This window comes from Bombina bombina, chromosome 2 (assembly GCF_027579735.1).
Source record: "Bombina bombina isolate aBomBom1 chromosome 2, aBomBom1.pri, whole genome shotgun sequence".
In the NCBI taxonomy this organism is placed as follows: Eukaryota; Metazoa; Chordata; class Amphibia; order Anura; family Bombinatoridae; genus Bombina; species Bombina bombina.
The window spans coordinates 1,155,673,523-1,155,695,948 of NC_069500.1; the positions used below are offsets into that span (position 1 = coordinate 1,155,673,523).

The 22,426-nt window shown below is 41.8% G+C and overlaps 1 protein-coding gene across 2 annotated transcripts in view; it reads left to right on the forward strand.

Annotated features, from left to right (window-relative positions):
* Positions 1 to 22,426, forward strand: part of GALNT7 (polypeptide N-acetylgalactosaminyltransferase 7) — a 493,314-nt gene that overhangs the window by 362,717 nt on the left and 108,171 nt on the right. For both annotated transcript variants that reach the window (XM_053703830.1, XM_053703829.1), the window contains exon 8: positions 3,476 to 3,598. In XM_053703830.1, the coding sequence (XP_053559805.1) occupies positions 3,476 to 3,598 (123 nt within the window). The remainder of the gene's footprint in view (positions 1 to 3,475; positions 3,599 to 22,426) is intronic.

Here is a 22,426-nt window from a genome sequence, read left to right on the forward strand (position 1 = left end):
CAAAAGAAAAACATTGGGTTCAGTGTCCCTTTAAGCTGCAAATATCCTCCTGCACCCTTTCTATATCATGCAGCAGTAACAGTAAAAAAGTAAGTTTAAATGAATAGTGTTCCTGGTCACTTTGAAATGGCTGCCAATCTCCACCCACTAATGACATCAAGATCTGTGCTGCATTTAGGGCTTTACTAGTTACAAAAGACTCACTAATTGGATTCAATAGACTGTCAATGCTATTCAGCAGAGTGCATAGATGCAGCCCAGATCGTGATGTCATCAGTGGGCAGAGCTTGGCAGCTATTTCAAAGTGACCAGAAACAATATTCATTTTAAAATAACTGTTTTTACTGTTACTACTGCATGATATAGAAAGGATGTGGGAGGATATATGCAGCTTAATCTAAAGTAAGACTTTAAGATGACTTAAGTGTAGACTGTCCTTTTAAGATTACACTTTCAGCATGTTAGAGATATATTCTGGTCCTTATCAGCTCTATTCACATTTGTTGGAAAAAGGACACCCAATCTCTAAAACAAGGGCCTCATAATAATGGTTCAATTCTATGTATTATAAATGTGTAATTTCAGGTCCTCTATTTTTTCTTTCTTTCTTGACACCCTAATGACAAACCCTATAACATTTTAAAAAACATTCAGCTAGATTATGAGTTTTGAGCGCTATAGGGAAATTAACAACCGCCACAAAAGTGGCGGTATTTCACCTCCCTATATTGTTGCTATTACAGGTTTACAAAAAGCAGGCTTGTGCGGGCGATATGGTGGCGTTGAGCTCCATACCTCACCCAAATACAAGCGCTGCTTTGACGTGCTCGTGCACAATTTTCCATAGACATCAATGGGGAGAGCCAGCAAAAAAAAAGCCTAACACCTGCGATCGCAGAAACAAAAGCTCCGTAACGCAGCCCTATTGATGTCTATGGGGGAAAGAAAAAGTTATGTTTAAGCCTAACATAAAATACACATCTAAACACCCCTAATCTGCCGCCCCAACATTGCCGCCACCTACATAATGTTATTAACCCCTAATATGCCGCCCCTAACATCACAGCCACCTACGTTAGTTATTAACCCCTAATCTGCCGTGCCTAACATCGTCACCACCTACATTACAGTTATTAACCCCTAATCTTGCCGCCACCTACATAAATTGATTAACCCCTAATCTGCTGGCCCTAACATCGCCGCCACCTACCTACACTTATTAGCCCCTAATCTGCCGCCCCCAATGTCGCCGCCACTATACTAAAGTTATTAACCCCTAAACCTCAGGCCTCCCACATCACTAACACTACATAAATATATTAACCCCTAAACCTAACCCTAACACCCCCTAACTTAAATATAATTAAAATAAATCTAAATAAACCTTACAATTATTACCTAAATAATTCCTATTTAAAACTAAATACATACTTTCCTGTAAAATAAAACCTAAGCTAGCTACAATATAACTAATAGTTATATTGCATCTATCTTAGGTTTTATTTTTATTTCACAGGTAAGTTTTTATTTATTTTAACTAGGTAGACTAGTTAGTAAATAGTTATTAACTATTTACTAGCTACCTAGTCAAAATAAATACAAAGTTACCTGTAAAATAAAACCTAACCTGCCTTACACTAAAACCTAACATTACAATAAAGTAAATTAAATTGATAAAATACAATTATCTAAATTATAAAAAAATAAACACTAAATTACACAAAATAAAAAAACGAAATTATTAAAAATAAAAACGAATTACTCCTAATCATAGCCCTATCAAAATAAAAAAAGCCCCCCAAAATAAAAAAAAACCTAGCCTACACTAAACTGAACACCACCCACACAACCAAACCCCCAAAATAAAATTCTATCTAAATAAACCTAAGTTAACAATTGCCCTGAAAAGGACATTTGGATGGGCATTGCGATTAAAAGGCCATTTAGCTCTTTTACGGTGCCCAAACCCTAAGCTAAAAATAAAATCCACCCTATAAACCCTTAAAAAAACCTAACATTAACCCCCGACGATCCACTTTCAGTTTTCGAAGACTGGACATCCATCCTCATCCAAGCGGGCAGAAGTCTTCATCCAAGCCGGTAAGAGTCTTCATCCAAGCCGGTAAAAATCTTCATCCAAGCGGGCAGTAGTCTTCATTCAAGCGGGCAGAAGTCCTCATCGAAGCCGGCAGAAGTCCTCATCGAAGCCGGCAGAAGTCTCCATCCAAGCGGGCAGAAGTCTTCATCCAGACGGCATCTTCTGTCTTCATCCATCCGGTGCGGAGCAGGTCCATCTTCAAGACATCCGGCGCGGAGCATCCTCTTCTTACGATGGTCATTGTAGAATGAAGTTTCCCTTTAAGAGACGTCATCCAAGATAGCGTCCCTTACATTCCTATTGGCTGATAGAATTCTATCAGCCAATAGGAATTAAAGGGGAAAAAATTGAGCTTTCATCCTATTGGCTGATCCAATCAGCCAATAGGATTGAGCTTGCATTCTATTGGCTATTCCAATCAGTCAATAGGGTTACTTTAGGTTTAAGGGTTAATACATTTATGTAGTGATGTGGGAGGCCAGAAGTTTAGGGGTTAATAGTTTAATTTAGTATATTTCGTTGTGGGGGCTTGCGGTTTAGTGGTTAATAGGTTTATTATAGCGGCGGTGTGGGCGGACGACATATTAGGGGTTAATAATTAAATAGTGTTTGCGATGCGGGATGGTGGCGGTTTAGGGGTTAATAGGTTTATTATAGTGGCGACTATGTTGGGGAGCGGCGGAATAGGGGTTAATAAATTTTAATAGTGGCGGCGATGTCCGGATCGGCAGATTAGGGGTTTATAAATTTATTATAGTGTTTGCGATGCGGAAGGGCCTCGGTTTATGGGTTAATAGGTAGTTTATGGATGTTAGTGTACTTTTTAACACTTTAGTTATGAGTTTTATGGTACAGCTGTATAACCTAAAACTCTTAATTACTGACTTTAGATGGCGGTACGAATCTTGTGGTTATAGGGTGTACCGCTCACTTTTAATACCGGCGCTATGGAAGTCCCATTGAAAAAGGACTTTTTTAAAAGTGCGGTATTGATGTTGCGTGATGGCCAAAAAGGTGTGCGGTACACCTATACCTGCAAGACTCGTAATAGCGGCATTAGGGGAAAAAGCAGCGTTATGAAAATGAATCAGTAAGTCAAACAAAGTGGATGATTTCCCTTTGCTTTGGTCAAGGGGGTTCTCCATCATGTTGTTCTGTACATGTGTAACTTACTACACAAATGCCTAAAGTTTGTGAGTAAATAATGCAGTTGTTTTTTTTTGCCTCTACATAAACTGCTTGCTGTAAATCTGGTCATTACAGTGAAATCATTTTATAATTATTATGCAGAAAGCATCACATTTTCCTTAATTTATTAAAAAGTTACCTAAAAAAGAAAGAAAACTTGTAATTCTGATGTGACACTAACTCTTTCAGATCTGGCAATGCGGAGGAAAACTGTTGTTCACACCTTGTTCCCGTGTTGGACATATCTATCGTCTACATGGATGGCAGGGAAATCCTCCACCTGTTTATGTGGGATCATCCCCAACCTTAAAGGTAAGCCTTTATTTTATATATGCATTTATTTTTAAAAAAATGTATTTATATCAGGGGAAATATCAATTTACATAGTTCTCTACCTCAGACATTTAGGAGTTATACATAAGTATTAGTTGCAGGTCAAGTTTCAGATCGGGATCCCTGAGAGGTAGACATTCCTCTCAGCATCTTGACAAACAAAATTAATGCCAACTGAATTTTTCATTTTAAAACAAACATAGAACTAACAAACAATAATGGAAAAAAACAATAAAAACAAAATAAAATAATATAACTTAATCAGCCTCTCCTATCATATATTAGGCCATATTATCGAATGCTAATTATAAAATATCTTGGAAACTAGATAGCTATTTGAATCATAAATATCTCTGTAATTATTGCCTCTTATATATTTCCCTTGTGACTACTCCTGCTCTGGGTCAGCACAAGTTAGTTATCATCTATTCTCCCTTCAAAGTCTAGTAACCACTCTCCTTTTAGTTGTGCTTTTAAGATTTATTCTGAATGTCGAAGGGAATATAGTTGTACCTGCAAATGTTGTAGTAACCTAAATAAACAGCATTCCCGTTTCCTCATAAAACAGGTAGTTCTGTGTTTCACATCCACCACAGGATCATATAATTCAATAGTTAGCTGGTTTAGAAAGGAGTCTAAGTTGAGCTAGTCAGTGGCGTCACTAGGGGGGTGCGGGCCGCACCTGGGTGACACCCTCCAGGGGGTGACACCAAAAAAAAAAAAAAAATTAAATTTTATTGAAATTCAAAGAAATACAATGTTGAGATGCATAGATTATTTTATTAGAGGCTGGCATTTGTGAACATTAGTGGGACTGGGGAAGTTGTAGACACACAATTTTTTTGCCCCTTGAGCCAGTGCTGCAATTTCAACTAATAGTTTTCCCGGCTGCTTTTGCTTGTTTGTACTTTGCTCCTCCCCTGCCCAATTTCACTATGAATGTTGTGGGTGTGCCGTGGGGCTTGCAAAGTTGCGCTGCTAGCCTAAACCTGCCTGCCTATCTGTGCTTGCTTCTCAGTGACATGCGGCCCAGGGTTGTGCACTGACAGACTTGGAACAGAGTCAGAGAGCAGAATTTTCATAGGTTGCGCGCCTAAACCTTTTCTTCAGTGATTTATTTTAGAGTGCTCTGTTTATCTTTCATTTGATGTTCTGCTGAGCCAGGGAGCAGCTCTAGGCATGAGCTTCATAATTAATGCAGTGCAGTTTACATATTTTGTATGTGTGTGTCTGAGTTTTTGTGTGTCTGAGTTTTTGTGTGTCTGAGTTTTTGTGTGTCTGAGTTTTTGTGTGTCTGAGTTTTTGTGTGTCTGAGTTTTTGTGTGTCTCAGTGTTTTTGTGTGTCTCAGTGTTTTTGTGTGTCTCAGTGTTTTTGTGTGTGTGTGTTTGTGTATGTGTCTGAGTGTGTTTCCGAGTGTTTGTGTGTGCATCTGAGTATGTTTTTAAGTGTGTCTGAGTGTTTGTATGTGTGTTTGCCTGTGTTTTTGTGTGTGTCTGCTTTCGGGGGGGGGGGGGGGGTGACACCATGACTTACCGCACCGGGTGACACCAACCCTAGTGACGCCACTGGAGCTAGTGATGGTGAAATCCTGCTATTCCATGTCCTAAAAACTAACTTTCAAGCCACTAATATTTATCCATTTTCTTTAGAGCCTTTCTTTAGATCCTTTGTAGCCTCAAAACGATGAGCATCTCATAATTTAGAATTCTATACTTAGTTTTAAACCAGTGTGAAATCAGTTTCTAGAATATAACTAAACAGGGGCATTGCCAGAGTAAATGCATAATGTCTGGATTGTCTCTTTGGCATCTTAAACACTTATTAGCTGCCCATTTTTGATATATCTTTGGTGTTACGTAGGTCTGATGCAAAGGTCTAATCTGTGAATCCCTCAAATCTTGAGACAGAGTAACTTTTGTTAGCATTTCTATACTAGCCCGAATCTGCGCTGTCTCAACTGGTTCACCCATGAAGTTGGACCACATTCCTGCCAGTTTAACAATGGTATATTTGTTTACGGAGTCTAAGAGTACCCTGTATATAGAGGAAATGGAATATATTCCATAAGTAAAAAGTGAAGTTAATCTTGTAATGGGATGTGTCTGTTCTACAAGGTTACCTGGCTTAAGTAAAGCAGCTACATAATGTTGTGCCTAAAGGTATGCAGAATGGTGCAAGTTTGGAAGGTTATTGGTGGTTATTCTCGTCTCTAAGTTTTTGCTGTATACAATGCAGTCCTTTTTGATACCATAATTCAAAAGGGGAGGTTGAAAACCCGGAAATAAAATTAGGGTTTCCTTGTAGGGGGCAAATATTTAGTGTACATATGAGAGATTTTTAGCAATCTACACAGGGAGCGCCAGTAATTGGGATCAACTCTACAATATTATTAAATATTGTTTAATAATTAAATTTGATTCAATGTCAAATGAGGTAATGCTGCCAGTGACCATGATATGTATTTATTTTAGCAAAAACATTTATTTATCAAATATTGTTGGACATAAAAGAACACAGTGACAAAATATTTTATTTCTCCAACATAGGTGTGTCCGGTCCACGGCGTCATCCTTACTTGTGGGATATTCTCTTCCCCAACAGGAAATGGCAAAGAGCCCAGCAAAGCTGGTCACATGATCCCTCCTAGGCTCCGCCTACCCCAGTCATTCTCTTTGCCGTTGTACAGGCAACATCTCCACGGAGATGGCTTAGAGTTTTTTAGTGTTTAACTGTAGTTTTTATTATTCAATCAAGAGTTTGTTATTTTGAAATAGTGCTGGTATGTACTATTTACTCAGAAACAGAAAGGTGATGAAGATTTCTGTTTGTATGAGGAAAATGATTTTAGCAACCGTCACTAAAATCCATGGCTGTTCCACACAGGACTGTTGAGAGCAATTAACTTCAGTTGGGGGAACAGTGAGCAGTCTCTTGCTGCTTGAGGTATGACACATTCTAACAAGACGATGTAATGCTGGAAGCTGTCATTTTCCCTATGGGATCCGGTAAGCCATGTTTATTACGATCGTAAATAAGGGCTTCACAAGGGCTTATTAAGACTGTAGACTTTTTCTGGGCTAAATCGATTCATTATTAACACATATTTAGCCTTGAGGAATCATTTTATCTGGGTATTTTGATATAGTAATATCGGCAGGCACTGTTTTAGACACCTTATTCTTTAGGGGCTTTCCCAAAGCATAGGCAGAGCCTCATTTTCGCGCCGGTGTTGCGCACTTGTTTTTGAGAGGCATGGCATGCAGTCGCATGTGAGAGGAGCTCTGATACTTAGAAAAGACTTTCTGAAGGCGTCATTTGGTATCGTATTCCCCTTTGGGCTTGGTTGGGTCTCAGCAAAGCAGATACCAGGGACTGTAAAGGGGTTAAAGTTCAAAACGGCTCCGGTTCCGTTATTTTAAGGGTTAAAGCTTCCAAATTTGGTGTGCAATACTTTTAAGGCTTTAAGACACTGTGGTGAAAATTTGGTGAATTTTGAACAATTCCTTCATGTTTTTTCGCAATTGCAGTAATAAAGTGTGTTCAGTTTAAAATTTAAAGTGACAGTAACGGTTTTATTTTAAAACGTTTTTTGTACTTTGTTATCAAGTTTATGCCTGTTTAACATGTCTGAACTACCAGATAGACTGTGTTCTGAATGTGGGGAAGCCAGAATTCCTATTCATTTAAATAAATGTGATTTATGTGACAATGACAATGATGCCCAAGATGATTCCTCAAGTGAGGGGAGTAAGCATGGTACTGCATCATTCCCTCCTTCGTCTACACGAGTCTTGCCCACTCAGGAGGCCCCTAGTACATCTAGTGCGCCAATACTCCTTACTATGCAACAATTAACGGCTGTAATGGATAATTCTGTCAAAAACATTTTAGCCAAAATGAACACTTATCAGCGTAAGCGCGACTGCTCTGTTTTAGATACTGAAGAGCATGACGACGCTGATAATAATATTTCTGAAGGGCCCCTAACCCAGTCTGATGGGGCCAGGGAGGTTTTGTCTGAGGGAGAAATTACTGATTCAGGGAACATTTCTCAACAAGCTGAACCTGATGTGATTACATTTAAATTTAAGTTGGAACATCTCCGCATTCTGCTTAAGGAGGTATTATCCACTCTGGATGATTGTGACAAGTTGGTCATCCCAGAGAAACTATGTAAAATGGACAAGTTCCTAGAGGTGCCGGGGCTCCCAGAAGCTTTTCCTATACCCAAGCGGGTGGCGGACATTGTTAATAAAGAATGGGAAAGGCCCGGTATTCCTTTCGTCCCTCCCCCCATATTTAAAAAATTGTTTCCTATGGTCGACCCCAGAAAGGACTTATGGCAGACAGTCCCCAAGGTCGAGGGAGCGGTTTCCACTTTAAACAAACGCACCACTATACCCATAGAGGATAGTTGTGCTTTCAAAGATCCTATGGATAAAAAATTAGAAGGTTTGCTTAAAAAGATGTTTGTTCAGCAGGGTTACCTTCTACAACCAATTTCATGCATTGTCCCTGTCGCTACAGCCGCATGTTTCTGGTTCGATGAGCTGATAAAGGCGGTCGATAGTGATTCTCCTCCTTATGAGGAGATTATGGACAGAATCAATGCTCTCAAATTGGCTAATTCTTTCACCCTAGACGCCACTTTGCAATTGGCTAGGTTAGCGGCTAAGAATTCTGGGTTTGCTATTGTGGCGCGCAGAGCGCTTTGGTTGAAATCTTGGTCGGCTGATGCGTCTTCCAAGAACAAGCTACTTAACATTCCTTTCAAGGGGAAAACGCTGTTTGGCCCTGACTTGAAAGAGATTATCTCTGATATCACTGGGGGTAAGGGCCACGCCCTTCCTCAGGATCGGCCTTTCAAGGCAAAAAATAAACCTAATTTTCGTCCCTTTCGTAGAAACGGACCAGCCCAAAGTGCTACGTCCTCTAAGCAAGAGGGTAATACTTCTCAAGCCAAGCCAGCTTGGAGACCAATGCAAGGCTGGAACAAGGGAAAGCAGGCCAAGAAACCTGCCACTGCTACCAAGACAGCATGAAATGTTGGCCCCCGATCCGGGACCGGATCTGGTGGGGGGCAGACTCTCTCTCTTCGCTCAGGCTTGGGCAAGAGATGTTCTGGATCCTTGGGCGCTAGAAATAGTCTCCCAAGGTTATCTTCTTGAATTCAAGGGACTTCCCCCAAGGGGGAGGTTCCACAGGTCTCAGTTGTCTTCAGACCACATAAAAAGACAGGCATTCTTACATTGTGTAGAAGACCTGTTAAAAATGGGAGTGATTCATCCTGTTCCATTAAGAGAACAAGGGATGGGGTTCTACTCCAATCTGTTCATAGTTCCCAAAAAAGAGGGAACGTTCAGACCAATCTTAGATCTCAAGATCTTAAACAAGTTTCTCAAGGTTCCATCGTTCAAGATGGAAACCATTCGAACTATTCTTCCTTCCATCCAGGAAGGTCAATTCATGACCACGGTGGATTTAAAGGATGCGTATCTACATATTCCTATCCACAAGGAACATCATCGGTTCCTAAGGTTCGCATTCCTGGACAAGCATTACCAGTTCGTGGCGCTTCCTTTCGGATTAGCCACTGCTCCAAGGATTTTCACAAAGGTACTAGGGTCCCTTCTAGCTGTGCTAAGACCAAGGGGCATTTCTGTAGTACCTTACTTGGACGACATTCTGATTCAAGCGTCGTCCCTTCCTCAAGCAAAGGCTCACACGGACATTGTCCTGGCCTTTCTCAGATCTCACGGATGGAAAGTGAACGTGGAAAAGAGTTCTCTATCTCCGTCAACAAGGGTTCCCTTCTTGGGAACAATAATAGACTCCTTAGAAATGAGGATTTTTCTGACAGAGGCCAGAAAAACAAAACTTCTAGACTCTTGTCGGATACTTCATTCCGTTCCTCTTCCTTCCATAGCTCAGTGCATGGAAGTGATCGGGTTGATGGTAGCGGCAATGGACATAGTTCCTTTTGCGCGCATTCATCTAAGACCATTACAACTGTGCATGCTCAGTCAGTGGAATGGGGACTATACAGACTTGTCTCCGAAGATACAAGTAAATCAGAGGACCAGAGACTCACTCCGTTGGTGGCTGTCCCTGGACAACCTGTCACAAGGGATGACATTCCGCAGACCAGAGTGGGTCATTGTCACGACCGACGCCAGTCTGATGGGCTGGGGCGCGGTCTGGGGATCCCTGAAAGCTCAGGGTCTTTGGTCTCGGGAAGAATCTCTTCTACCGATAAATATTCTGGAACTGAGAGCGATATTCAATGCTCTCAAGGCTTGGCCTCAACTAGCGAGGGCCAAGTTCATACGGTTTCAATCAGACAACATGACAACTGTTGCGTACATCAACCATCAGGGGGGAACAAGGAGTTCCCTAGCGATGGAAGAAGTGACCAAAATCATTCTATGGGCGGAGTCTCACTCCTGCCACCTGTCTGCTATCCACATCCCAGGAGTGGAAAATTGGGAAGCGGATTTTCTGAGTCGTCAGACATTGCATCCGGGGGAGTGGGAACTCCATCCGGAAATCTTTGCCCAAGTCACTCAGCTGTGGGGCATTCCAGACATGGATCTGATGGCCTCTTGTCAGAACTTCAAAGTTCCTTGCTACGGGTCCAGATCCAGGGATCCCAAGGCGGCTCTAGTGGATGCACTAGTAGCACCTTGGACCTTCAAACTAGCTTATGTGTTCCCGCCGTTTCCTCTCATCCCCAGGCTGGTAGCCAGGATCAATCAGGAGAGGGCGTCGGTGATCTTGATAGCTCCTGCGTGGCCACGCAGGACTTGGTATGCAGATCTGGTGAATATGTCATCGGCTCCACCTTGGAAGCTACCTTTGAGACGAGACCTTCTTGTTCAGGGTCCGTTCGAACATCCGAATCTGGTTTCACTCCAGCTGACTGCTTGGAGATTGAACGCTTGATCTTATCGAAGCGAGGGTTCTCAGATTCTGTTATCGATACTCTTGTTCAGGCCAGAAAGCCTGTAACTAGAAAGATTTACCACAAAATTTGGAAAAAATATATCTGTTGGTGTGAATCTAAAGGATTCCCTTGGGACAAGGTTAAGATTCCTAAGATTTTATCCTTCCTTCAAGAAGGATTGGAAAAAGGATTATCTGCAAGTTCCCTGAAGGGACAGATTTCTGCCTTGTCTGTGTTACTTCACAAAAAGCTGGCAGCTGTGCCAGATGTTCAAGCCTTTGTTCAGGCTCTGGTTAGAATTAAGCCTGTTTACAAACCTTTGACTCCTCCTTGGAGTCTCAATTTAGTTCTTTCAGTTCTTCAGGGGGTTCCGTTTGAACCCTTACATTCCGTTGATATTAAGTTATTATCTTGGAAAGTTTTGTTTTTAGTTGCAATTTCTTTTGCTAGAAGAGTTTCAGAATTATCTGCTCTGCAGTGTTCTCCTCCTTATCTGGTGTTCCATGCAGATAAGGTGGTTTTACGTACTAAACCTGGTTTTCTTCCAAAAGTTGTTTCTAACAAAAACATTAACCAGGAGATTATCGTACCTTCTCTGTGTCCGAAACCAGTTTCAAAGAAGGAACGTTTGTTGCACAATTTGGATGTTGTTCGCGCTCTAAAATTCTATTTAGATGCTGCAAAGGATTTTAGACAAACATCTTCCTTGTTTGTTGTTTATTCCGGTAAAAGGAGAGGTCAAAAAGCAACTTCTACCTCTCTCTCTTTTTGGATTAAAAGCATCATCAGATTGGCTTACGAGACTGCCGGACGGCAGCCTCCCGAAAGAATCACAGCTCATTCCACTAGGGCTGTGGCTTCCACATGGGCCTTCAAGAACGAGGCTTCTGTTGATCAGATATGTAGGGCAGCGACTTGGTCTTCACTGCACACTTTAACCAAATTTTACAAGTTTGATACTTTTGCTTCTTCTGAGGCTATTTTTGGGAGAAAGGTTTTGCAAGCCGTGGTGCCTTCCATTTAGGTGACCTGATTTGCTCCCTCCCTTCATCCGTGTCCTAAAGCTTTGGTATTGGTTCCCACAAGTAAGGATGACGCCGTGGACCGGACACACCTATGTTGGAGAAAACAGAATTTATGTTTACCTGATAAATTACTTTCTCCAACGGTGTGTCCGGTCCACGGCCCGCCCTGTTTTTTTTAATCAGGTCTGATATTTTATTTTCTTTAACTACAGTCACCACGGTACCATATGGTTTCTCCTATGCAAATATTCCTCCTTAACGTCGGTCGAATGACTGGGGTAGGCGGAGCCTAGGAGGGATCATGTGACCAGCTTTGCTGGGCTCTTTGCCATTTCCTGTTGGGGAAGAGAATATCCCACAAGTAAGGATGACGTCGTGGACCGGACACACCGTTGGAGAAAGTAATTTATCAGGTAAACATAAATTCTGTTTTCTTTCCTATGATATGGTGAGTCCACGGAATCATCAATTACTAGTGGGAATATTACTCCTGGACAGCAGGAGGAGGCAAAGAGCACTACAGCAAAGCTGCTATATTTGTCACTTCCCATACCCATAATCCCCAGTCATTCTTTTTGCCTGTGGTGCAAGGAGGAGGTGAAGTTTTGGTGTCTGATCTACAATCAAGATTTTTTTATTTTAAAAGCAGAGTAGGTTTGCTCTGATCTTTCTAAAGGGTCTAGCCTTAGCCCATGTCAGTCTCTTCAGTAGGGCAGTGGTGGCTTCTAAGAAATTGGGAACTTCTGGGGTACAATCCTCACTGCATTTTCCCAAAACATTTTGCTGCCCTATTTAGATAGCCTGAGTAAGTTTACTCAGTCTTTCTGTATTTCCACAGGTCCATGTGAGGGATGGCATCCTCTCAAACCAAGTGAGCTGTCCTACTGCCGGACAGATAAATATTAAGGTAAGTGACAGTTTTATTTTTCTATGTAAGCAGGGAAAAATTTGTCACTTATTCAGCTGAAAGGCTGCAGGGGGGCGTTTTTTATTATTCCTGTCAGGATGCAGGTTTTTATGGCAGTTTTTGCAGGCAGTGTTAGTGTGAGTAGTTATTAATTTTATTGATGGCTCAGTGAGGATCTGTTTTTAGTAACGGATTATGTACTTTTATTTGGGGTTTTATTGTTTTGTTTTAGAGCCTGTTTTCAGTAAAGTTATTTTATAAAAAAAAAAAAAGATGCCTTTTTTTGTCAGCTGTAGGACCGCCCCTTTTAGGGAGGTTCTGATTCTTTGATGTAAGAGTTGGGGTTTTTTTGGCGCTTTTCTTCACTTCCTGTAGAGTGAGGTGCGCATATTTCAGATGGCTCTGCTATTTAGAAGGCTTCTTGCTGTTTTTGCTTCTCTGGAATCCGGATTGTAAACGGAATCGTTTTTTTCCTCAGTTTACTGCGGGTTGCAGGACAGCTAGGGCACCTCAGTAATTCTGCTGAGGTGTAGAGTGTTGCCTGGGGTATGTTTTCTTGATTTGGGAACATTTATTTAAGAACATTTTTTTGTTCTGTATTATATCCTTTGTTAAAAGATAAAATAAAATATATTTTTTTGTATTATGGATCAAGAGGCTGTGCAGGATGTTACCTGGTGCTTGTGTTTTGATGCCCAGGTGGAACCCCCAGTAACTTTTTGTTCTTAATGTATTGAAATAACTTTAGCTTATAGAAATAGACTTTTTGACCCTGAGCCATCATTAGCTAAGGCGGATGCTGTTCAGGAGCCTCCTGTTTCAGATGTTCCGCAGCTGTCTCCTCAAGCATCCCAATCCTATTCATCTGCACATGCAGTGCCCTGCGTTTCCTTTACTGCTCCGTCTGGGGTTACTTTGCAAGATATTGCTGCCCAGGTATCCTCTGTGGTATCTGAGGCTCTGTCTCCTTTTCCCATGCTGCAAGGAAAACGCAAAAGGAAATTTAAAGAAACAGTAAGTAAGGTTTCTGATCCTGAAGTGGCTTAATCAAAGTAATTCCTCTCAGAAGTCTGAGGATGATGATTTTGCGGGTTTATCTGAGGGTGAAATCTCAGATTCAGGCAGTATAATTCCTTGTACTGATGCTGAAGTTGTGTCCGTCAGATTTAAGCTGGAACACCTCCGCTTGTTACTTAAGGAGGTTTTGGATACCTTGGATGACTCCTATACTACTATCGTTGTTAACCCTAAGAAGTCTAGTAAGCTGAACATGTATTTCTCTTGTTAAGTGTATCCAGTCCACGGATCATCCATTACTTATGGAATATATTCTCCTTCCCAACAGGAAGCTGCAAGAGTCCACCCACAGCAAAGCTGCTATATAGCTCCTCCCCTAACTGCCATATTCAGTCATTCTCTTGCAAGCCTCAACATAGATAGGAGGTTGTGAGAGTCTGTGGTGCTTTCTACTTAGTTTATTCTTCAATCAAAAGTTTGTTATTTTTAAATGGCACCAGAGTGTGCTGTTTATCTCAGGCAGTATTTGGAAGAAGAATCTGCCTGCGTTTTTCTATGATCTTAGCAGACGTAACTAAGATCCATTTGCTGTTCTCACACATTCTGAGGAGTGAGGTACTTCAGAGGGGGAATGGCGTGCAGGTTTTCCTGCAGATAAGGTATGTGCAGTAAAATATTTTTCTAGGAATGGAATTGACTAAGAAAATACTGCTGATACCGAAGTAATGTAAGTAAAGCCTTAAATGCAGCGATAGCGACTGGTATCAGGCTTATTAATAGAGATACATACTCTTGTAAAAATGTGTTTTAAAACGTTTGCTGGCATGTTTAATCGTTTTTTAACATATGTTTGGTGATAAAACTTATTGGGGCCTAAGTTTTTTCCACATGGCTGGCTTAAATTTTGCATAGAAACAGTTAACTGAAGCTTCCCACTGTTATAGTATAAAAGTTACAGTTGGTGCAGTTAAAATTACAAACAGTGACATTCAGCTTCCCTCAGCAGTCCCCTGCATGCTATAGGACATCTCTGAAGGGCTCAAAAGGGCTTCAAAAGTAGGAGCTGTTATGACTGTTTAAAACATATTTTTCGTTTTGTTAATCTGTTTTTTGTATTAAGGGGTTAATCATCCATTTGCAAATGGGTGCAATGCTCTGCTAACTTGTTACATACACTGTAAAAATTTTGTTAGTTTAACTGCCTTTTTTCACTGTTATTTCAAATTTTGGCAAAATTTGTTTCTCTTAAAGGCACAGTAACGTTTTATATATTTGCTTGTTAACTTGATTTAAAGTGTTTTCCAAGCTTACTAGTCTCATTATTAGTCTGTTCTAACATGTCTGACATAGAGGAAGCTCTGTGTTCATTATGTTTTAAAGCCATGGTGGAACCCCATCTTAGAATGTGTACCAGATGTACTGATTTCATGTTAAACAATAAAGATAATTTTTTGTCTTTAAAAACATTATCACCAGAGGATTCTGTCGTGGGGGTAGTTATGCCGACTAACTCTCCCCACGTGTCAGACCTTTTGACTCCCGCTTTAGGGACTCACGCTCAAATGGCGCCAAGTACATCAAGGGCACCCATAGCGTTTCTTTACCAGGGGATTCTGTCGAGGGGAAAGTTATGCCGACTAACTCTCCCCACGTGTCAGACCCTTCGACTCCCGCTTCAGGGACTCACGCTCAAATGGTGCCAAGTACATCAAGGGCGCCCATAGCGTTTATTTTACAAGACATGGCAAAGGTGGTGAATAATATTCTGGCAGCAGTATTAGTCAGACTACCTGAAATTAAAGGAAAGCAGTTAGCTCTGGGGGTAGATACAGAGCATACAGACGCTTTAAGAACCATGTATGATACTACCTCACAATATGCTTAGTCTGTGGGTGATTTTTTTTTTTTTTTTTGACTCAGGGAAGATGATTTAACCTGATTCTGATATTTCTACATTTAAAATTTATGCTTGAGAACCTCCACTTGTTGCTCAGGGAGGCTTTGGCTGCTCTGAATGAATGTGTACAATCGCAGGGCCAGAGAAATTGTGTAGACTGGATAAATAATATGCAGTGCCGGTGTGTACTGATGTTTTTCCAATACCTAAAGAGGTTTACTAAAAAATGTTTTAATAAGGAATGGGATAGACCAGGTGTGCCGTTCTCTTCCCCTCCTATTTTTTAGAAGAATGTTTTCTAATAGTTACCACCCCACGGGACTTCTGGCAGACAGTTCCTAAGGTGGAGAGAAGAGTTTCTACTCTAGCTAAGCGTACCACTACCTCTGACGAGGACAGTTGTGCTTTTTAGATCCAATGGATAAAAAATGTTTATTCAACAGGGTTTTATCCTGCAGCCCCTTGCATACATTGCTTCTGTCACTGCTGCTGCGGCGTTCTGGGTTGAGTCTCTTGATGAGGCTTTACAGTTAAGCGACTCCATTGGATGAATATATTTGACAAGCTTATGCTAGCCAATTCCTTTGTTTTCTGATGCCTTGTTCATTTGACTAGACTAACGGCTAAGAATTCTGTTTTTTACTATACTGGCGCGCAGAGCGCTATGGCTTATATCATGGTCAGCTGTCGTGACTTTAATAAATAAGCTACTTAACTTCCCTTTAAGGGGCAGACCCTATTCGGGCCTGGTTTGAAGGAGATTATTGCTTATATCACTGGAGGAAAAGGTCATGCCCTTCCTCAGGATAGGTCTAAATCAAGGGCAAAAAAAAAAAAAAAAAAGTCTAATTTTCGTACCTTTTAAAAACTTCAGGGCAAGTGTGGCATCCTCTTCCTCTAAGGCAAAACAAGAGGGAATTTTTGCTCAGTCCAAGGCGGTCTGGAGACAATCGGACCTGGAACAAAGATAAGCAGGCCAGGGAGCCTGCTGCTGCCTCTAAGGCAGCATGAAGGAACGGACCCCTATCCGGTAACGGATCCTATAGGGGGCAGACTTTCATTCTTTGCCCAGGCGTGGGCAAGAGATGCCCAGGATCCCTAGGCATTGGAATTTATATCCCAGAGATATCTTCTGGATTTCAAAGATTCCCCCCCCAAAAAAGGGGAGATTTCGCCTTTCACAATTATCTGCAAACCAGATAAAGAAGGAGGCATTCTTACATTGTGTACGAGATCCATCCAGTTCCAAGAGAGGAACAGGGACAGAGTTTTTACTCAAATCTGTTTGTGGTTCCCAAGGAGAGGGAACCTTCAGACCTATTTTGGATCTAAAGATCTTAAACAAATTCCTCAGAATTCCGTCATTTAAGATGGAAACTATTCGTACCATCTTAACTATGATCCAGGAGAGTCAATAGAGGACTACAATGGATTTGAAGGATGCTTATCCTCACATTGTGATGCATAAAGATCACCATCGTTTTTCAGGTTTGCCTTTCTAGACAGGCATTACCAGTTTGTAGCTCTTTCCTTTGGGATATCTACAGCCCCAAGAATCTTTATGGAGGTTCTGGGGTCGCTTTGGCGGTCCTTAGACCGCGGGGCATAGAAGTGGCCCCTTATTTAGACGACATCCTGATACAGGCGTCAAACATCCAAATTGCCCAGTCTCATACAGACGTAGTACTGGCATTTCTGAGATCACATGGGTGGAAAGTGAACAAGGAAAGATTTCTCTATCCCCAATCTCAAGGGTTTCCCTCCTAGGGACTCTGATAGATTCTGTAGAAATGAAAATTTACCTGACGGAGTCCAGGTTGTCAAAGTTTCTAAATTTCTGCCGTGTTTTTTTCATCCCATCCGCGCCCTTCGGTGGCTCAGTACATGAATGAAATCTGCTTAATGGTAGCGGCAAGGGACATAGTACCGTTTGCACGTCTACATTTCAGACCGCTGCAACTATGCATGCTCAGTCAGAGGAACGGGGATTACACAGATTTGTCCCCCTGTTAAACCTGGACCAAGAGACCAGAGATTCTCTTCTCTGGTGACTATGTCGGGTCCATCTGTCCAAGGGTATGACCTTCCGCAGGTCAGATGGGACAATTGTTACAATAGATGCCAGCCTTTTAGGTTGGGATGCAGTCTGGAACTCCCTGAAGGCTCAGGGATAGTGGACTTAGGAGGAGACCCTCCTTCTAATAAATATTCTGGAACTGGGAGTGATATTCCATGCTCTTCAGACTTGGCCTCAGTTAGCAACTCTGAGGTACATCATACTCAGTCGGACAATATACACGACTGTGGCTTACATCAGCCATCAAGGGGTAACAGAAGTTCCCTAGCGATGTTAGAAGTCTTACAATAATTCACTGGACAGAGACTCACTCTTGTCTATCAGCTATCCATATCCCAGGTGTTGAGAACTGGGAGGTGGATTTTCTAAGTCGTCAGACTTTTCTTCCGGGGGAGTGGGATTTCCTCCGGAGGTCAAGACCAAGCAGGAGAGGGCTTTGGTGTTTTTGACAGCGCCTGCGTAGCCACGCAGGACCTGGTATGCAGATCTGGTGGACATGTCATCCTTTCCATCACAGTCTCTGCTTCTGAGACAGGTCCCTCTACCTCAGGGTCCTTTCAACCATCTAAATAGAATCAATCTGAGATGGACTGCCTGGAGACTGAACGCTTGATGTTATCAAAGCATGGCTTCTCCGAGTCAGTCATTGATACCTTAATACAGACATGAAAGCCTGTCTCTAGGAAAATTGAACATAGATATGGTGTAAATATCTGATTGTTATGAATCCAAGGGTTACTCATGGAGTAAAGTCTGGATTCCCAGGATATTATCTTTTCTCCAAGATGTTTTTGAGAAAAGGGTTGTCAGCTAATTCCTTAAAAGGGGACAGATTTTTACTCTGTCTATTTTTTTGCACAAGCGTCTGGCAGGTATTCTAGACGTTCAGGCATTTGGTCAGGCTTTGGTTAGATCCAAGCCTGTGTTTAAAACTGTTGCTCCGCCATGGAGCTTAAACCTGATTCTTAAGGTTCTTCAAGAAGTTCAGTTTGAACCTTTTTTGTTCCATAGATATCAATCTTTATCTTGGAAAGTTCCTTTTGGGTAGCTAATTCCTCGACTCGTAGAGTCTCCAAGTTATCTGTGTTACAATGTGATTCTCCTTATCTGGTCCTTCGTACGGATAAGGTAGTCCTGCGTACCAACCTGGGTTTTTTCCTAAGGTGGTATCTAACAAGTACATCACTCAAGAGATAGTTGTTCCATGCTTGTATCCTAATCCTTCCTCAAAGAAGGAACGTCTATTACACAATATTGGACGTGGTTTTTGCTTTAAAGTTTTACTTACAAGCTACTACAGTTTTCATCAAACGTTCACCTTGTTTGTTGTCTATTCTGGACAGAGGAGAGGTCAAAAGACTTCAGCAGCCTCTCTGTCTTTTTGGTTAAAAAGCATAATTCATTTAGCTTATGAGACTGCTGGACAGCAGCCTCCTGAAGGGATTACAGCTCATTCTACTAGAGCTGTGGTTTTCACTTGGGCCTTTTTTAAATGTGGCTTCTGTTGAACAGATTTACAAGACGGAGTCTTGGTCTGCGCTTCATACTTTTCAAATTTAACAAATTTGATACCTTGCTTCTTCGGAGGCTATTTTTGGGAGAAAGGGTTTTTTACAGGCAGTGGTAACTTCCGTTTAAGTACCTGCCTTGTCCCTCCCATCATCCGTGTACTTTAGCTTTGGTATTGGTATTCCATAAGTAATGGATGATCCGTGGACTGGATACACTTAACAAGAGAAAACATAATTTATGCTTACCTGATAAATTTATTTCTCTTGTAGTGTATCCAGTCCACGGCCCGCCCTGTCACTTTAAGGCAGGTATTTTTTTCATTTGAACTACAGTCACCACTGCACCCTATGGTTTTTCCTTTCTCTGCATGTTTTCGGTCGAATGACTGAATATGGCAGTTAGGGGAGGAGCTATATAGCAGCTTTGCTGTGGGTGGACTCTTGCAGCTTCCTGTTGGGAAGGAGAATATATTCCATAAGTAATGGATGATCCGTGGACTGGATACACTACAAGAGAAATAAATTTATCAGGTAAGCATAAATTATGTTTTTGAGATTATTGCACGGGAGTGGGAGAGACTTGGTATTCCTTTTTCTCCATCTCCTATTTTTAAGAAAATGTTTCCTATAGCTGACTCTATTAAGGAGTCAATGCAAACGGTTCCTAAGGTGGAAGGAGCTTTTTCCACTTTGGCTAAGAGGACCACTATTCCCATAGGATAGTTGTTGTTTTAAGGATCCAATGGATAAGCAATTGGAGGCATTATTAAAGAAAATAAACAAGGTCTTCAATGGCAGCCTGCAGTGTGTATTGCTACTGTTACCAGCACTGCAGCTTATTGGTTTGATGCCTTTTCTGATTCTATTCAGACAGATACTCCTCTTGAGGAGATCCAGGACAGGATTAAGGCTCTTAAGTTAGCCAATTCCTTTATTACGGATGCTTCCTTACAGGTCATTAAACTGGGAGCAAAAATGTCTGGTTTTGCATTTCTAGTTCGCAGAGCACTTTGGTTAAAATCCTGGTCTGCGGATGTTTTTTCTAAGTCTAAGTTATTAGCTATTCCCTACAAGGGTAAGACCTTGTTTGGGCCTGGTTTGGCTGAAATTAGTTCAGATATTACAGGAGGAAAGGGATCTTTTCTTTCTCAGGATAAAAAGAATAAGCAGAAAGGGCGTCAGAGTAATTTTCGTTCCTTTTGTAACTTTAGAGGTAAACCCTCAGCTTCCTCTTCCAAGCAGGAACTATCCAAGTCTTCCTGGAAGTCTAGTCAGTCTTGGAACAAGGGGAAAACGGTCTAAAAAACCTGCGGCTGACTCCCAAGTCAGCATGAAGGGTCGGCCCCCGATCCAGGAATGGATCTAGTAGGGGGCAGGCTTTCTCAATTTGCTCAGGCTTGGATACGAGATGTTCCAGACCTGTGGGCCGTGGAATTTGTATCTCAGGGGCACAAGATAGAATTCAAGACTTTTCCTCCCAGAGGCAAGTTTCTTCTCTCACGATTATCTGTAGACCAGATAAAGAGAGAAATTGTATCAAGGATCTTTTTACCCTGGGAGTTATAGTTCCAGTTTCTCCGCAGGAACAGGGTCTGGGATTTTATTCAAATCTGTTAGTGGTTCCCAAGAAAGAGTGGACTTTCTGATCTATTTTAAACCTAGTGTTTAAACAAGTTCCTCAGAGTACCGCCCTTCAAGATGGAGTCTATATGTTCCATTCTTCCTTTGGTTCAAGAGGGTCAGTTTATGACAACCATAGACTTAAAGGATACCTTCATTTTCCCATTTACCGGGATCATCACAAGTTTCTAAAGTTTGCTTTCTTAGACAATCATTTTCAGTTTGTGGCTCTTCCATTCGGCCTTACCACAGCTCCCAGAATTTTCTCAAAGGTCCTGGGGGCTCTTTTGGCAGTGATCCGGTCTAGGGGCATTGAAGTAGCACCTTATCTGGACGACATTCTGGTTCAGGTGCCGTCTTTTCAACAAGCAAACTCTCTCATATGGAGATCTTGTCGTCTTTTCTTCACTCCCACGGTTGAAAGGTGAATATGGGAAAGAGTTTTATGATTCCAGCCACAAGAGTAGTGTTTTAGGGACCATAATAGACTCCCTACTAATGAAGATAATTCTGACAGAGGTCAGAACAACAAAGAACTTCGGCTCTTGTCTTGTCCTTCAGTCCTCTCCTTGGCCGTCAGTGGCTCTATGTATGGAGGTAATTGGTCTGATGGTAGCTTCCATGGACATCATTCCATTTGCTCGGTTCCATTTCAGACCTCTGCAGTAATGCATGTTAAGGCAATGGAACGGGGACTATGCGGATCTGTCTCCGCAAATAGTTCTGGATCAGGCAACAAGGGACTCTCTTCTGTGGTGGTTGTCTCAGGAACACCTCTCCCAGGGAACGTGCTTTCGCAGACCTTCCTGGGTGATTGTGACCACAGATGCCAGCCTTCTAGGTTGGGGAGCAATTTGGGGGTCATTGAAGACTCAGGGTCTTTGGACTCAGGAGGAGTCAGTTCTCCATATAAATATTCTAGAACTGAGAGTGATTTTCAATGCTCTACTGGCCTGACCTCAGTTAGCCTTAACCCGGTTTATCAGGTTCCAGTCGGACAACATAACATATGTGGCGTACATCAGCCACCATGGGGGAACTCTGAGTTCCTTGGCCATGACAGAGGTGGCCCAGATAATCCAGTGGGCAGAGTCTCACAACTCTTTCTGCAATCCACATCCCAGGAGTGGACAATTGGGAATCCAAATCTCGTTTCTCTGAAGCTGACTGCTTATAGATTGAACGCTTGATTTTATCTAAGCGTGGGTTTTCAGAGTCGGTCATTGAGACCATGATTCAGGCTCGTAAGCCTGTGACAAGAAAGATTTACTATAAAATAAGGCATAAATATCTGTATTGGTGTGAATCCAGAGGCTATTCTTGGAGTAGAGTCAGGATTCCTAGGATTTTGTCTTTTCTCCAGGAGGGTCTGGAGAAGGGTTTGTCAGCTAGTACTCTGAAAGGTCAGATTTCTGCATTGCTTATTTTGTTGCATAAGCGTTTGGCGGATGCGCCAGGCGTGCAATCTTTTTGTCAGGCCTTGGTTAGGATCAGGCCTGTGTTTAAGCCTATTACTCCTCCCTCGAGTCTTAACCTTGTTCTTCGAGTTTTACACCGGGCTCCGTTTGAACCTATGCATTCCTTAGATATTAAGATGTTATCTTGGAAGGTTTTGTTTCTTGTTGCTATTTCTTCTGCTCGGAGAGTTTTGGAACTCTTGGCTCTGCAGTTTTATTCTCCTTGTCTTATTTTTCATTCTGATAAGGTGGTTCTACGTACTAAATTAGGTTTCCTACCTAAGGTTGTTTCAAACAAGAATATTAATCAGGAGATCGTGGTTCCTTCTTTGGGTCCTAATCCTTCTTCTTG